We start from the raw sequence: 14263 nt of genomic DNA, 5'->3' as shown, positions 1-14263 counted from the left end.
GTAGCCAAAAATTTTTTCCCAGTCTGTAGGTTGTCTTTTTACTCTTTTGGTGAAGTCTTTTGATGAGCATAAGTGTTTGATTTTTTAGGAGCTCCCATTTATCTATTCTCTCTTCTAGTGCTTGTGCATTGTTACTCATGGTTTGTATTGTATTTATGCCATGTATTAGGGCTCCTAGAGTTGCCCCATTAGGAGTTTCTGAGCAGGGAAATGACATATTCAGAGTTGGGTTGTAGAAAAAGCCATCTGCGTATATGTATGTCAATGTATTGAAAAGTGACAAGAACAAAAATAGGAAATATATATTGATTTATTATTAATTGCCTTGTTGCCCTATTGGAATGCACCTCAACTGAGGACAAAGTTCCCAGCTTTGTTTTTGGCATGATATTCATAGCACCTCTTAGTAACACATAATAAGTGTTCAATAAATATTTGTTAAATGAGTAAGTGAATAAGTAAATAAATATAAGTAAGTTGAGATAAAAAAATTCCTCTTATTAACGAGGACTACCTTCTACATATGGGTCATTGGTCTTGATCTCAGATTTCTATATACAGTTTATTTCTGTAGGTAGTTTATTTCTATACAAAATATATTATTCATGATGATTATAACAAAAAAGAATAAGAGAATGAAGGGGAATAAGAGAGAAAAGGCTATTATTTATTCGGTATTTATTACGTTCTAAGCTGTATTAGGTCCCTAGGTGTCGTAAATGGTTTGCACTCATCTACTAACCTAAAGATAGGTGGTGCAAACACATCTAGAGGTGTCATAGAAGAAATGCCCTGTGATCTGCTTCCATAAATATTATAGCCAAGAGAACCCTATGGAGCAGTTCTACTCTGTAACATATGGGGTCTCTGTGAGTCAGAATCGATTCCATGGCAACTGATTTGGTTTTGGTTTTGGTTTTTTAAGCACTGACTGTAGTAAGTGTTGTATGTGCACTCACTCATTTTTTCCATCAAGTCAGAGAAAACTTAATCATAGGTATAACCCCAAAAGAGAAAAAAACCAGACCCGTTGCCATCAAGTCGATTCTGACTCATAACCTACGGGCAGAGTAGACCTGTGCCACAGAATTTCCAAGGCTGTAAATCTTACAGAAGCAGACTGCCACATCTTTCTCCCGCGGTGTGGCAGGTAGGTTCAAAGTGCTGAGCTTTCGGTTAGCAGCCAAGCACTTAACCCCTGCATCACCAGGTCTCCTTTGAATGAACATAGACGTATAGATATCAAGATTTCTCTCAGTTCATAACATTGATGATCTGAAAAGTCCAAATCATGTAAGTGCCATTCAAAACTACTCACTGAGCACCGACGATTTCCCAGCCATGATACCAGTTGCTGGAGATACAGTGATGAACTACAGCAACCGCAAGAATCATGCTTTCCACCCTCCTACTCGAGTGAGAAAGAAAACGTAAATACATATATGATTACACATTACATAAGGAGCTGTGGAGCGAATGAACAGGATTTTCTGTGAGAGAATATTATGGTGGTCTACTTTAAATTGGAAAATCATCTATGAGGAGGAAACCTTCAAGCTGAGACTAAAGGAAGAGAAAAAGGAATCATGTGAAAAGTCAGAGGTTGTGTGTCTGGTCAGTGGGAAGAGTATGGGCAAAGATCCTGAGGGTGAAAAAGCCTCGGTGCCTTTAAGAAAATTAGAAAGGCAGATGTGGCTAAAATAAAGTGATCTAGAGGGAAAGTGGCCAGTGGTGAGGCTGGTAAAGTGGTCAGAGGCCAGATCACGCAAGGTGTTCTAGGCCACGTTAAGTGTGGTTTGTACTAAAAGAGCAACAGGAATCTACTTAAAGGAGTTAAGCAAGGGAGTGGCATGCATGATTTGATTTAGAAATTTAAAAGTTCACTTTAGCTTCTATGCAGAAAATTGATTGAGGTGGGAGAGGGGCAAACAGAGAGACCAGGTAGCAGACTATTTAATAGCCAGATGAGATTACTATGGCTTGGAAAAGGTAGTAGCAATGCAGAAGAAAAACAGATGAGTTTGATATATATTATAAAGGCTGAATTGACAGGACTTAGTGACGAATTTAATGGAGGAGAGAGGGAGAGGGAGAAATAAAGGATCACTTTCCAAATTTCTAGTCTGAACAACTGGGCAAATTGAATGCTATTTTCTGAAAAGGAAGAAATTGGGTGGAGGAATAGTGTAGTCAAGGAGTAAGGGGATCAGAATTGAGTTTTAGACATGTTATATGCACATGCCCATTAGACTTCGAAGTAGAGAATCAGGTAGGCAGTAAACATATGAGCCAGGAGTCCAGAAGAGAGATCCAGGCTTGGGAACTCACAGAACAGTATACAGATGGGATATATAGATGGTGGAGCCTGGTGGTGCACTGGTTAAGAGCTTGGCTGCTAACCAAAAGGTCGGCAGTTCAAATCCACCAGCAGCAACTTGGAAACCCTGTGGGGCAGTTCTACTCTGTCCTACAGGTTCGCTATGAGTCAGAATCAACTCAATGACAACAGATTTGGTATTGTTTTTTTCTATAGATGGTATTTAAAGCCATAGGAAATGGATGAGATCTCCTAAAGAGGGAAGGTGGAAAGAGAAAAAAAGAGGTCTTACAATGGAGCCCTCTGGTTTTCCAACAATTACGGTGGAGGAGAAGCCAGCAAACGAGACTCAGAATGGCCAGATACCGAAACAAAAACGAAAAAAACCACTGCCATTGACTCGATTCCAACTCCTAGTGATCCTATAGGACAGAGTAGACCTGCCCCATAGGGTTTCCAAGGCTGTAAATCTTTACAGAAGCAGACTGCCACATCTTTTTCTACCGCTGAGCAGCTGATGGGTTTGCACCACCAGCCTTTCCGTTAGCAACCAAGCTCTTTAACCACTGCACCACCAGGGCTTTTGTGAGGAGGGGAAAAAAAGCTTGAAAAAGGTGGTATCACAAAAAGAGTCTTTCAAGAAGGAGAAATGGTCACTCTTGACAGCAACTGAGAAGTTGGATGAGATGACACTGGAAAGTCATATTTGAATCCTCTGGAAGGACTTTTTCAACAAGGAGAAAGACTACTTATATTTTGTCTGCTACTCTTATTTGAGTCCCTAATGCAACTCCTGGCACAAAGTGAGTACTTGATATATAATAACTGAATATTTAAGTCCAGCTGAGAGTTGAAGGATAAGCATAATTTGTTTTAAAAAGTCCTCCCCAGGACTTTGTCAAATGTTGCTTTGTCAAAGCAACATTAAACTCTCTTTACTTCTGCTGACATTAGGAAAAGCCAGCAGATCTCTAAGCCTTAGCGGAGCAATACTCAGAGTTAACAACAGCATGTGTGGTTTAAAAGGGCGGCTATTTCTGGGAAGGTGATGAAATCATAGTCATAATAATAGAACTAATGTCCTGCTCCATCAAACTCTCTCTACTGGCCGCTGCTCATCTTAATCATGGTATGAGAAGAATTGTGCTGAATGGATTTTATTGTGTAAGATTTTGGTGAAAGAAGGGCAGGGGTTCAGATCAGCAGCTCTGATGTTGTGGAGTTTGGAGGGATTGCTTATTTCAGCATGATGACTATGTGAGCTAGTTGTAGATCTGGATCAACATCAGCATGTAGATCTACTCAGGAAGAAACCCATTCTAAGTAAAGAAACAGAGCGGGAGCATTCGTCATGAGTTGTGATAGCTACCCTCCTGGAAGCCATTCCATTTCTTTTTTACAATAGATTTATCACACATCATTATTAGCTTTCTACTTTGTTGTGAATAATATGAGAGGGTTAATATCATTTTTGTTTTGTCTGTTGACAAGAGAGTAAAAATAATTGGCTTGTGTTTTGCTGGGATATCCTAACATTCCATAAATATCTCAAACTCCACGTCTGAAACTTGGCTCATCAGTGCCCCCATCTGCACACATGTGCACACAAAACAAAATAAACAAACCAGTTGCCACTAAGTAGATTCCAACTTATGGTGACTTCAGCTGTTACAGAGTAGAACTGCTCCATAGGGTTTTCTTGGCTATAATGTTTATGGAAGCAGATCACCAGGACTTTCTTCCATGGTGCTGCTGGGTGGGTTCAAACTGCCAACCTTTAGGCCAGTAGCCAAGAGCAAACCACTTGTGCTATCCAGGGATCTAAACTCATTCCTCCACCTAGCTTCCAAACTTGAGACTTGGACATCATCCTGACTCTTTTATCTCAGCCCCACATTCGTATCTACAATCAAGTTCTGTTGGGTTTTATCTTCCAGATACATCTTCAATCTATTTTTCTTTCCTCTATCCCTCTTACTACTTCCTAATTCAGGCTGCTGTCATCTCCCTAATCATTGCTGCAGGAGTCTTCAAAAGAAGTTTTCTATATTTAGTCTTGTCTCCAGACTGAAGACAAAGTGTGCCTTCTAATATCCACAGCTGCCCAAGAAAAATACTTCAACAGCTTCCTATCAGCCCCAGAGCAGAGTTAAAACCTCCTAACCTGACTCACAAGGCTCTTCATGAGTCTCTGCTTCCCTATTCAGCCTCATATCTTACCAACTTGTGGGCAGCTAAGTGCTTCAGCCCAAGGGAAACTCATCCAGTTCTACTACCTGGCTCCACTGAAGCCCTCCTCTCTTTCCTCTCAAATTGCTCAGTCTGGCTTAATCTTCCTTGTCCTTCAAATAATGGCTTCCATTCCCTCTCTTTAAGTCCTCTGGAGGAGTTCCTGGGTAGCACAAATGTTTAAGCACTGGGCTACTAGCCAAAAGGTTGGCTGTTGGAACCCACCGATGAGGTGCCTAGGAAGAAAGGCTTAGTGATCTGCTTCCTAAATGTCACAGCCATGAAAACTCTATGGAGAACAGGTCTATCCTGAAACACATGAGGGCACCAAGAGTTGGAATCCACACTGGAACTTCCTCTAGTCGGTAAAAGTTTATCCACCTACTGATCACTTGGTTGCAAATTTTCTCGAGGGGGTGTATCATTTCTGCCTCGTTCACTGTAGTATTCTGTGAGCCTGGCAAGGCACCTGCTCAGTGAACATGCTGAATTAATGAACATGTATTTTGATTATGTGTCTGCCATTATCACTTAAATGTATTATTTTAGTGTGGCTTTAATTCACACAGACACACCCTTTGATGAAGACTTCTCTTTTTTTCATATACCAGCTGTGCATAACTGGAAATGCATATCCTGGCAAATATCACCTTCATCATCTGTGGTTACTTCTCTGGTAGCTCAAGAAATAAACCTGAGGCACATCTGGATTGCTGTAGGATCAGAATCATCACCCAGTTCAGATGTCTTTTGCTGTGGGTCTCCATCACAGGTTCAATAATGGTGTCTCCCTAAAACTGAGTCTACTACACCCCCGAGGGTAGGTATGTCCGGTGGCAATTGGGTGCGTGGAAAGGGGGAGCATCAAGAATCAGATGGCAGAGTCCTTTGAAGTGAGGCTATTCTCAAGGTAAGGAAACCCAGCTTAGCTGCTGGGGTCAGCAACAGCTTAAACCACGTGCCACTCAGCCTGAGCCATTGCTTCTCTGTTTCCTCAGGCATAGCAGCCTGGTCTTAAGAGGAAGCGTGGGGCGGCGGAAGGAAGTGGGCATAAAAGGGTGCAGGGCTGTGAGTCTTGAATAGCCATAACGTCTTTGTCGCCAAGGTGTTCCCCAGGCGCCTTTAAGGAGTTCATTTATGTTTTTTCCTCCCCAAATTTTTGGCCCTCAGTTTAATTTCTCTAGTGGTTGTTTACACTAGAAAAATCAGATACAGCGCTTAACTTGAAGGTCCTTGCCCGTCCAACGCCACAGTCTCCACTCCTAGGTTTGTGGCTGGGCTGTGGGCCACGCCGGGCAAGCTGCGGAGGCTCTGCGCGCCTAGAGGGGCGAGTTTGGGCCACGCAGCTCCGCATCCAGGCCCGAATCACGGTTAAAGGGGAAGTCCTGTCCCCTTACCAGATCCACTCTGGCAAAGCCCCAGGAGCCCTCATCCGTCCCGCGCTCTGTCGCCTAGGAGGCCCCAGCTAGGACCAGCGCCCTGCAAAGCAGAGGTCCCCCAGCGCCCTCTACAGCCTCACTTTTGGGGAAACGGCGCCCGGCTCTGCGCCTCCGCACCACGCCCGGGACCCCACCCAGCCATGTGCCCCAGGACCTCGCGAGCACCGCAGTTCTGGGTCGCAGAAACTGGCGTGGGGCTTGCGGGCGCACTGCTTCCCAGGCCACCCCCGATCGCTCCGCCCGCGGCGGGCCTCCTTCCCCTCCTTCCATCTGTCCCTCCCTCCTTTCCTCCCGCCCGCCGGCGCCTGACGCGCTGCGCCTCTTCTCTTGGGGCACTCTTCCCCTAGGCCGAGCGTCGCATCCCGAACAACTTTGGGGCAGTGGCCGTTTGATATTGAATGTTCCCCTCCGAGAACGCATGGCTGAGGAAGCGAGGCGCGGGGTCGGCCCCCGAGCGGCCGCCGTCCCGGAGGTGGTGATGCTGCTGCTGTGCCTGGGAGTCCGGATAGGGCGCCCCTACAACGTGGACACGGAGAGCGCGCTGCTCTACAGGGGACCCGCCGGCACCCTGTTCGGCTACTCGGTGGTGCTGCACAGGCATGGGACCAACCGATGGTGAGTGGAGTCGGACTCTGGCGCACTTGGCATCTCCGCGCGGCGTGTCAACCGCGCCTCTAGGGATTTCTGGCCCTGCTTAAAACTTTCTTCCCTCCTAAGGAGGCTGGCAGGGAACGCTGCGCGCCCTCGGCGGCATCAGCGATGGCGAGCTCGCTGGAGATTTCCCCGGGAAACTAACTTATCTTGGTGGGGCAGCGCCCGGAGTGCGTTCTGGCGCAAGGTCCTGGCGTTGTGAGTTAGGGGTGGCCCGTTGGGTGGTGGACAGAGGAGGAGGAGGTGAGGGCTGCTCCTCTGTTGAGACCAGGAGATCGGCTGGCAGCACAGCTCACGTCTGTCCGCACGTGCACGTTTCTTGTTTTAGGCTTGTGGTGGGGGCACCGACTGACAACTGGCTCGCCAACCCCTCAGTGATCAATCCTGGCGCGATTTATAGATGCAGAATCGGAAAAAACCCAAACCGGACGTGTGAACAGCTCCAGCTGGGTGAGTTGGCTCCGGGAGCAGGAGTGAATGACACCCCCTTCACCCTTGTGAACCCTACCATAATGCAAGTTCTGGAAAAACTCCTGCCGTCTGTTACTTCCAGTTTAAAGCACATGGTTTTCACTCTTAACTCCACACCGTCTTCCCTTTTAATATGAAGGCGATCTCCTTTCTATCAATATTTTCCTCACTTTTGCTTATGGCAATGATTTCAGTACTTTGACAAAACAAAACTATGTAAAGTTTCTTACGATACCTTCTCGTCACCTCTCCCTCGCTTTCCACATGGTGAAGCACCTTTTAAAGTTTCTCCGAATGTTCGGGACAGGGTCCAGCCAAGCCAAGACTTAAGAATTTTGTTTTCATCTTTGACGTATCAACCTTGTTAAGAACAGGCTAAGGGGCAAATAGTTGGAATTGATCCCATATTCTATCATTTAGCCCAGCGGTTTCTTAAAACAGAAAATGATATAGTTTTACTTAGAATGCAAAATATAAAAGAAGATCACAAGGAAAAATTGGCATCTCCTTTGTTAGTCATTAAAATGAGGCTTAATATATAGTGATTTTCTTCTTCCAAAACTGTCATGTTAAACGGATGCCTCTATTTGCAGTCATTTCTTTCATGTCTCTCTGCTCAGATTTAGGACAGCTGGAAAAATATGTTCTGATGGGGGAGGAGAGAATGCATGATTCCAAACCAAAAGCAAATTTCTTTCACACCAGCACATTGGGAATGAAAGGGGAACTGATGTTAATTAATTCATATCTGTTTTGTTCCAAACACTGCTATAAATATTGCTTAATTATTTTCTGTCATCGCAACCCTCGGTCACGGTTGACATTGTTCCTACTTTACACACCAGGACTCCATGGCTCAGAGGGTTACAAGTACCTTTTCTAAAGTTACTCAGCTAGCAGTAGTAGGTAGTAGGTGGCACCTAAATCAGAGTCAGGTCTACTTGAGTCCAAAGTGCAGACTATTTCGCTTTAAATAAGTGTCTTCATGTAAATGAAATTAAACGAAATGTCCAATATGTTGTCTGCTGAGCTGAATGGGTCATCTGTAAACGGTGACTAAAAGGTCACAACTGATATTTTTTCTTATATGTTTTTGCTATAGACTTTTGAGATTAACTAGTTATTGCATCTTTAACCGTTTGTCTGCCCTTTGCTTTTTCACAAATGAGAAAGCTGATTCCTTTCACTAGAATGAATTCAAATATAGTATGTATATAACGGAATTTTTATTTTTAACTCAAAGAGCACCTATAAAAGTCTAGAGTTGTCTGTAGTGTGTAGATTAAGCCCCAGTCTCTCATTAAGCATCTTCCACCCCAAAAGTGAGACTAGGAATATATAACATATTTACAGACCTATACATTTGAAATACTTTTTTAAAACATAATTTGAAGTATTGTGGGTTAAAGAATTAGTGAGCAGACTACCTTGATCTGCCAGAAGACCTTGACAAGTTCTCGGGAGGGAAAATTTTTCATTTCTGTTGTCCTTTCATTGTTTCTTGACCCATGACATTATGATTACTGGTATCTGGCATCTACTTCCTTTCTGAAAGGGCACTAAATCTATTTCTAGATGCCTGTGTTTAACTGGAGAAGATCAAGTCAAAACATTATACAAATTCTAAGATAATAATGACTGTTAATTGTACGAAAACCTAAATTCTTCCAGCAAGTGGAACACAGAGATTGACTATAGAGATATTTTCAAAGAAATGTGCACCTGGTAGATGTGCAACAAGTATGAATTAAGTGAAGATTTATTGAATGGATGACTGAATAAAAGTAAAGTGAAAGTTTGATTGTCATCAACCTAATTGGTACAGTGGCTGTTTTAAATAAGAAAACTAATTAGAAATTATAAGCCAAAGTGATATTTTTAACTTTCAAGTTTTTAGTTAATAAAAATATAATTACTGAAATGAAAGGCAAAAAGGAAGACAAAATTTCTAGTCAATCAACTGGCCAAAAATGAATAGTGAATGGTTTGGATATTTGCAAAAGAGTTGACTGATGTTATTTCTCGTACAACATTTTAAGCAATGCATCTTCTATTCCTTATATAAAAAGAATGCCTCTATTCAGAGCAAATTCAGAAGTAGTAACTGAAAACTGTAAAATAAGAGATTGAAGCTAAAATCTAGAAACGGAACACTGAAAGCAGTAAAATCTGTAAACAAAATCATTTAATGATTCTCCTCATGTTTGCAGACTAGATATTATTATTTACAAAGATGTTCCAAGAGAAAAAATACAAACACACACACACACACAGTCTTCTATATAAAATGGCATTAGTAGTCCTGTCTCAAATGGGGGTGACTATGATGTAAGGAAAATGCTTAACCCAGTACCTGACACATAATAGATATTCAAAAAATATTAGTTTCTTGCTTCATATCTCTATTTTCTACTTAAGTCTGTATCTGTATGTTATCTGTAATATGCAGCTTGAGTTTACTAAATACAGACAATTAATAAACTCTACCAAAAGTTAAATATATAAATTAAAAGGTAACAACTGAAATGAAGCACAATTTTCTTATTGGCCCAGCAGAAAATGTTACAATAACTAAAGATTGAGTTATGACTGCCATGTCCAAAGTAAGTGGTTTCCTTGCATTTGGAGTAGCTTTCTTGCTATAAAGGAACTAAAGTTGTAGGGTCTCTCAAAATGCTGCCTCCATCTCCTATGCAATTCAAGATATTATGCACTTGGACTAGCTTTTAAGTCTCAGTGTGGAATTTCAGATCAAAGGTTGATTCAGACAGACTCCTCCCCACTAAAGAGGAGGTCAGTGCTGCCCCTCCCTCTGTGGATAACGGTTGCTGCATATCATAGTATATTGTAAATATACCATGCCCACAATCAGAAGTTAACAGCAAAAGTCCATTTATCTAGCGTGCTCAGGACGGGGATGTTGAGAGTAAGATACCCCTTTTAGTTATGTGAATCAGCTGCAGAGGCAGCATCGAGAGGTGCCTGGTTGGTACCACAAGGTGCTTTTCTTCCTTCATGCAAACAGGCTTCCTCCACCTCCCTGCCTGCTTCAGAGGTGTCCCTTCTCTCAGTTCCTTGTCTGTCTTTACTTTTACATGATATTTCCCTCTATGAACCAAAGGAAGGCAGTCTTCCCAACAGGAGAGTCTAGACCCAGACTTGCTCATGAGGATTCTGTGTTTGTGGAGGCCATGGTGATTTCCACATGTCCAGTTACTTTTCCTCTCAGGCACTCTGCATCCTGACTGAGGCTTGTTCGAAGAAAGCTTTGTTCGCAGATGACTCCTAAATCCAGGCATCACAAATGCTGTCTCTATTAATACAGCTACTCTGAGTCCATCCATGGCTTACCAATATTTAAGGAATTAGAACATGATAAAATGCATAAATGATTGTAATATACTAAAAAGATTATCTCTATGTAAAGATTCAAAAGATACTTCAGATCTTTCAGTAATTTGGAGTTATTGCTGATAACATCATGCATACACACACACTTTCACTTATCTGGTTAATAGAGTCTGGAGTTAACAGCCCAGTACAGTAGCTACTTGCCACAAGTGGCTATTAAGCATTGAAATGTAGTTAATTTTCACTGAGCTATAATGTAAATACATACTCAGTTTCAAAGACTTTGTACAAACCATGTAAATTATCATATTAATTTTATAAATATTGATTACATGTTGAAATTATAACATTTAAGATGCATTTGGGTTAAATAAACTGTATTATTAAAATTAATTTCACCTATTTCTTTTTGCTTTTTTAATATGGCTACAAGAAAAGGTAAAATTTCGTACGTAGCTTGCATTACCTTACCGTTGAACAGCGCAGCCCTAGAGAAACAGAAGTTCCCTGTGTAAAATAACACAAACTTTTTAGCAGGTGCTTTCCTATTATCTGTGCGTAAATGAGTAGGACTTTCATTTTTCTTTTCCAGGCCAACTATTCTGTAGTTCCTGGACTTTTCTAGCCCCTGCTTGTGGCTCTCTTTTTCTTAGTAAAAAGAACAATTGTCCGTCACAAGTTAGTCATCATTCTCCCCCTTCAAATTTCTTTCTGGAAATTATATTACCTTAGCCAGCCTCCTGGTTTATATTACATAACCTGTTTGGGAGAGGTTAAGTTAATTAGCACTGCATTATTAAACTAATGACTCCATTACCCTCACTTCTGCCTGATTTGCAGGAATTATTAGCTTAATATGAAAAGGTGAATGTCTCACTGTTGAAAAAATATGTTCTTCTTGTTAGCTTTCCTCTTCTTTTTCATTTGCAATAAGTTCTAACTTACACCTTGTAAAGCTGAGATTGATGCAGATTGTACATTTTGACAAAAATTATCCCTTAACAAGGGCTATTGTGCTAGTTAAGCAGAAAATCAAGACAGAGCTTCGTTAACAAACTATCACGCTAACAGAATAAAGTTCCCTGATTTCCAGCAATTTCCCAAACTCCATCTCTGAAACGATGCAGTTTCTACCTAATTCATGAGACAAGGTTTTCTAAATGCATTTTATTTTTTTGCCTTAAGTTTACTTGATTACTGCATGATATTCCCAATGACTAAGAAACACCTCCCTTTGACGACTCTTCTGGGGCCAGATATATAGTCAATTGTACATGTGGGTCATATTTTCATTCAATATTTTGAGGGATGCCTAAAGCCTGGAACCTGGACCTACAGAAGAGATCCTACCCTTGGCTCCAAAAGGCTTGAAGTCTATAGATTAAGTTGTTATAGAAAAGTATGGTGAGAAGGACTAAGCTAATCAGGAGAATAAGGTGATATCTTCCTAAGGAATTGATGTACAAGTGGGGAACTAAATAATAATTAGGAGTTAGTTAGAGGAAGAGGGCATGGGAAAGTGTGCCACACAGAGAAAACAGTGTGCATGAAAACCCTGCGGTCTTTGAGAGCATGGCGCCTTTAAAGAACTGTAAGAAAAATCTATACAGTTGGACTGTGGAGTGTGAAGAGAAAAGTGATGGGAGGTAGATTGGAGAGGTGGGCAGGGGTTATTTTTGGTACGGCTGTGTAAATTCACTTTAAGAGTGTGAATTTATCCTAAGATGTTTAAAGCTGGGGCGCAATATGATCAGATTTGTGTTTTAGACGATTCTTCTGGGTGCAGGATAGTGAATGCATTGGAGTGGGTGGGACAAGACTGAAAGTAGTGAGACAGTTGTAGGAAGGTTTTACTGTAATTCAGGCTAGAGATGGTGGATGCCTGTGCTAGAGTAGCAGTAGGAATGATGAAAAACATAGAGGTTCGACAGATGTTTAGAAGACAGAGTCAACAGGACTTGGTAACTATTGAATAAAAGAGGTAAGGGGGAAGAAGGTTTCTATGATGTTACCCAAGGTTCTGATATAGGCTGCTGGGTGGCATGCACTGAGAAAGTGAAGAGAAGCAGGTTTTCTGGAAAAAGAAAGTTTTTAATTGGCTTGAGGCGCGTTTGAGACAAAGGAGTAAAAATCTAGTTATCAGTTGGATGTATGGGGTCTAGTGGGCAGGAGAGAAGTCTGAACTGGGAAGTCAGAGTTGAGAGTAATATAGATATGGTAATAGAAGCCATGAAGGAGACCTGGTGGTGCATTGGTTAAAGCACTTGGCTGCTAACCAAAAGGTCAGTGGTTCAAACCCACCAGCCACTTCACAGAAGAAAGATGTGGCAGTCTACTTCCATAAAGATTTACAACCTTGGAAACCCTATGGGGAAGTTCTACTCTATCCTATAGGGTCACTGTGAGTCAGAATTGACTCAACAGCAGTGGGTAATAGAAACCATAGGAGCCCTGGTGCTGTAATGGTTAAGTGCTCGGCTGCTAACTGAAAGGTTGGTGGTTCAAACCCACCCAGTGGCTCTGCAGAAGAAAGACCTGGTGATCTGCTTCCATAAAGATTACAGCCAAGAAAACCCTGTGGCTGTTCTACTCTGTTACATGGGGTTGCGTTGAGTTTGAATTGACTTGATGGCACTCAACAATCGAGGCTATGGAGGTGAATGAGTTTATCTGGGGACTCTCTTAAGTGACTACATCAGAGGGTGATAGATTCCCCATGTTTCCTACAATTTGAGAAATGGCTAGAACTGTGCTGCTCAACGCTGGCTGCAAATTAGATTCCCCTGTAGAGCTGTAAGAACACCAGTGCTGGTGGTCCTGTTGAAAACAAAAAAAATCTCTAGGAATGGGTCTGGGTAGGACATCAAGATTTTCCAAAGATCCCTAGATGATTCCACTATTAATAATGGTTGAGAACCACCAGGGAAGAGAAAGAGGAGCCTCAAAAAAAGACTGAGAAGAGAAGCCAGAGAGATAGGAAGAAAATGTGGCCAATGCGGCATATGGAAGTCAAAGGATGAGAGTGTTTTGAGGAAAAGTGAGAGGTTAGTAGTATCAAAAGTTGCCAAGACATCAAGCAAGGTGAGAAGGAAGGGTTCTTAGATTTAGAGAGAAGCAGTTCATACAAATCAGCCTTGGTAAAACCAGTTTTAATGGTGAAGCCAGATTGCGAGTGTTGAGAAGAAATGAGGATTGACAAAATGTTGATAGCAAGTGTTAACAACTCTTAACTGGTTTCTTCTTTCATTTATTCAATAAACTGTATCAATTACTTAGACTAGGTTGAATAAGACATGGTTGAAACCCTCAAAGAACTCAGTCTAGAAGATAGGAAATGCAGTTAAACAGATAATTAATTATGAGATAATGCAATACGTGTGACAATAGGGACACGCACAGTGTACAGAAGAAATTCTGTCTAGATGATGAGAGAAGGCTTCCTGGAGGATCTGGCTACCTGAGTAGTAGAGCCGGTGTTGACTGATTTTGATAAGCACATTGTAAAAAGCTCAATAAATATGGGATGAATTGGTACATTTCTCAGATTTGAGTGAGGGCCCTTTGGGATTTGCTGCGCATTTCAGCATCTTTCCAGAGGATCCAGACCAGCCTTGGTTTTCCAAAGACTCCACCTATTCATACCAGGCAGTCCAAACAGTAACACCCACTTCTGAGATGGGGAGCTTGAAACTAACTATCTGTCATGGATTGAATTGTGTTCCCCAAAAATATGTGTCAACTTGGTTAGGTCATGATTCCCAGTATTGTGTGGTTGTCCTCCATTTTGTGATTGATATAATTTTCC

General features: G+C 41.9%; 1 protein-coding gene across 2 annotated transcripts in view; it reads left to right on the top strand.

Annotated features, from left to right (window-relative positions):
* The first annotated feature begins 6332 nt into the window (after window positions 1-6332).
* ITGA4 (integrin subunit alpha 4) overlaps window positions 6333-14263 on the top strand; it is a 99444-nt gene continuing 91513 nt past the window's right edge. For both annotated transcript variants that reach the window (XR_002823955.1, XM_004375457.3), the window contains exons 1-2: window positions 6333-6600; window positions 6965-7086. Coding sequence is in view for 1 of the 2 variants with exons in the window: in XM_004375457.3 (XP_004375514.1) it covers window positions 6404-6600; window positions 6965-7086 (319 nt within the window). In the remaining variant the exon portion in view is untranslated. The remainder of the gene's footprint in view (window positions 6601-6964; window positions 7087-14263) is intronic.

This window comes from Trichechus manatus, unplaced genomic scaffold, assembly GCF_000243295.1.
Source record: "Trichechus manatus latirostris isolate Lorelei unplaced genomic scaffold, TriManLat1.0 scaffold00037, whole genome shotgun sequence".
Classification (NCBI taxonomy): Eukaryota; Metazoa; Chordata; class Mammalia; order Sirenia; family Trichechidae; genus Trichechus; species Trichechus manatus.
This window is presented reverse-complemented; position numbering and strand designations above follow the sequence as displayed.